This window comes from Geospiza fortis, unplaced genomic scaffold (assembly GCF_000277835.1).
Source record: "Geospiza fortis unplaced genomic scaffold, GeoFor_1.0 scaffold88, whole genome shotgun sequence".
Classification (NCBI taxonomy): Eukaryota; Metazoa; Chordata; class Aves; order Passeriformes; family Thraupidae; genus Geospiza; species Geospiza fortis.
This window is the reverse complement of record NW_005054434.1, coordinates 211,607-214,878: the sequence shown is the minus strand read 5'-3', so window position 1 is coordinate 214,878 and position 3,272 is coordinate 211,607. Positions and strand designations below refer to the sequence as shown.

At 45.0% G+C, this 3,272-nt stretch overlaps 1 protein-coding gene across 1 annotated transcript in view; it reads left to right on the top strand.

The window, feature by feature from the left end:
* Positions 1–2,773, top strand: part of CAPN14 (calpain 14) — a 25,669-nt gene extending 22,896 nt beyond the window's left edge. The window contains 5 exon segments of the mRNA XM_031061949.1: positions 231–299; positions 416–494; positions 1,610–1,726; positions 2,420–2,475; positions 2,747–2,773. Coding sequence (XP_030917809.1) covers positions 231–299; positions 416–494; positions 1,610–1,726; positions 2,420–2,475; positions 2,747–2,773 — 348 coding nt within the window.
* The last annotated feature ends 499 nt before the right edge of the window (positions 2,774–3,272 follow it).

Below are 3,272 nucleotides of genomic sequence, written 5' to 3'. Positions count from 1 at the left end.
AGCAGCCAGGTTTCCTTTGACTTTAGTGGGATGAGGATCAAGTCTATAAATAGGCACATGGGCTAAGAAATCATTATTCTCATATTATAATTGCATGGGTGTTAGAGTGGCTGCAAATTTTTGGGTTGTTTGGGCTTTTGGTTGGGCTTTTTTTCTTTTTTCATTTTTTAATATATGTAATGGGTGCTTTCTAATGTTTGAGATGTTTTGACCTTAATGCCCCCACTAAGCTGAATGCCACTGGCACACTGAGTATCCAGGAATTCAGAATCCTGTGGAAGAGGCTGCTTTTCTATTTGGTATGGCAGTAATTTCTATGCCCCCTTTCAATATTTCCCTGCTCACAATCCCTTTGGTGTCACCTGCTGGATTTTGGGTGGTTTGGTTTGTTTAAAAGTACTCCCTTACCCCACAGGAAGTTTTCCAGAAGAGAGACACCAAGAGATCAGGAAAGCTTGACCTTGTGGAGCTGCACGCAGCTGTACAGGAGACAGGTGAGCCCACAGCATGTTTTAGCAAGTCTCATCTTCTTGCTCATGAAAGCTGAAGAAAAAGCACAGGGCTGGGAAACATCTTGATAACTGTGTGTAGAGCTCAGGAAGAGTGGAAAACATTATAGTTAGCATGGCCTTGGCTATGTCATCTTCCTTCTTTAGCTGGGTCAACATGGCTGAAAATTATTTTGCCATGTGACAGGCTGCCCACTCTTTTCTCAGTGTGGTCTCACACTGAGAGTTGTGTGAAGCAGAAGTGTCTGCCTATTTCAGATCCAATTTTTAAATCCCTTCCTGTGTGTTGCTAATTGAATTTTAAAAGATTTTGTGGGGTTGTGGGGATGCAGGAGGCCAGATCTAGCTCCTATTAAATTGCTGCTTCTGCTGAAAACGACAGCTCAGGGACCAAAACTGGAAGTGTGGGACTTGCACGGAGGCTAGATTGTTGCTAGACTTCACTAATGCAGTGTCTGAGGCTTGATCTAGAAATGGAAGATGATCCATATGGGTCCAAATACTGGACCGAGCTCTGCTGCTATTACTGGGCGTTGTGTGGGGGCTGGAGCTCAGTCTTGTAGCTTCCTTTGCGTGTTTACACTTTAAATATCATTCCTCTTTTTGGTGCATGTTCACCCAGTTCATCTGAGTCAGTGAAAGCACAGTGAGAAACCTGGGCAGACCTCTGCTAAAGCAAACTAAAATCCCAGGCCATGAATAGAGAATGCTTTTGTTCCTTGCAAATGCTGCTGCTGCTTGACATTGGGACTGATGCTTTCTGTATGAGCTTCCTCTGGATTTTCTTTTTCATCTCCTTTCCTACCCTCTTGGGAATATTGCTGTTAAACCCAGCTGCTGCTATTACCCTCATATCCCATGAGCAAAAGAGGCCTATTTGTATTTTATTTCAACTCTGGAAGGACTGTAAGTATAGGGGAGCAGACCTGAACCCTTTTAAATTTGGAGAAGATATCTTCGTGTAGAGATCTCATTTGGGCTGGCTAATATTTGATTATCTTAGGCCCGGCTTGAAAAACAAAGCTGTTGGAGAAGTGATGAAGACCATTCAGTTGTGCCATCTCATTCTGTATTCTTTTTTTCCCCCCCATTTTATGTAGGCATTTCACTCAGCAATGAAGTCTGTAATTTGATGGCAATCAGATATGGTGACCCTGACTTACAGATCAGTTTTGAGAGCTTTGTTTGCTTCATGCTTCGAGTGGAGATCATGGGAGGTGAGGCTGGTGCTCCATGTCTGGCCAGGCAAGCTGGGCTGCCAGCTGAGCCATGGCCCCGCTGATGCTGTTCCCACTGGCAGTGGCAAGGGGAAAAATTGCAGGACTGGATTTCTGAATAAAGCAAGAGTAATCAGTTTAAAGCAAGGGACAGATACAGAGGAAGCCAAGCTCTCTCTTTACCTCCCCAGCAGTCCCTTCCTACAGACATCCAAGCTGTACATATCAGTGATTCAGCTCTCTGCACATTTGTACTGGCCTTCTGTAGGAAGAGGAAATTACAGACAAAAACTACTTGTTTTCCATAAAGACAACCTTGAAATGCACCTTTTCTAGGAAGAGGAAAGCTTTGAAATATGTCTTTGGTGGACTGCAGTGTGATGATGAGAGAGCTGATAGATGAGAGACCATGCTGCAAACACTTAGCACATGTCTCATAATTGTAATGGGTAAGGTTGGGACCACCAGCATTTTGGGGTTTTACAGATGGATGGGCAGACATCACATGCCTGACTTTATTCAGCTGCTCCCAGTGTTCCAGCCTTCAGGGATCTCTCAGGGACAGAACAGAGAAGCTCTGCTCTTGAGAATAGCCTACAAACTCTGCCTTTGGGGTTTTTCCTGAGGCAGTGCCTTGGCTGTGGTGGTGTCTTGGCTGTCAAGTTAACTCTCCTCATTTGCTTTTTTTTGCAGAGGCCTTTCGTAACTTAACCCAAGATGGCAAAGGGATTTACCTCCGGGAATCTGAGGTAAAGCCCACCCCCAACTGGCAGCTGCAGACCTCTTTGTTGCATGTGGCACTGCATGGTTTATTCTGTAGCCTTAGAAAAGGTATCTTTAACTGACCAGGGCAGGTTACAAACAAGGAGGTTCAGGCTTCTAAGTTTTCTGCTTTATTATGGCTTCTCTTTCTTCTGGAGGCAGAATATCTTCAATGCCCCATAGTCCAGTCTCGGTGTGAATATGGCAGGGCTTTCACAGGGATGGATTGTTTCACCCCCCTTTCCATATTATTTTCAGTGGATGATGATGACACTTTATTCCTGAAGCAATGCTGTAGAGGAGGAGACAACCACACCTGTACCAGGATGAGGAAGGCTGCCTTGTTTCAACTTTGTACTTCATATGAAAAGTCTTCCTCAAGCAGACTTAACAGGATAACCACAGACTTGGTGAACTGAAGTTTTACTAATTAACATATTTATTTTGAGTCCTATTTCACTTCAGACAACCCTACTGAGGAGAGACCATTGGATGCCAATTTCCACAAGTGCACAGTGTGACACCCTGGAGCATGGTGGCTGAGTTTTTGGGGTCACCTACTTCATGCTGGTGTAATGCTGCTGTTATAGGCACACATTGTGGCAGTGCCCAAAGGCTGTGCTTGGTGGTGGGGCTCTTGAATCTGTGAGGGAAAAGGCCCTGTCCTGATAGAGGGATCACAGTTCTGTAGCAGCTAGGCCCATGATAGAGAGCTGGAATCTGTGGGCTTCTGAGAAAGAAGGGGTGAAGACTCACACTCTTCCCTAGCCCTGACTTGGAAAGG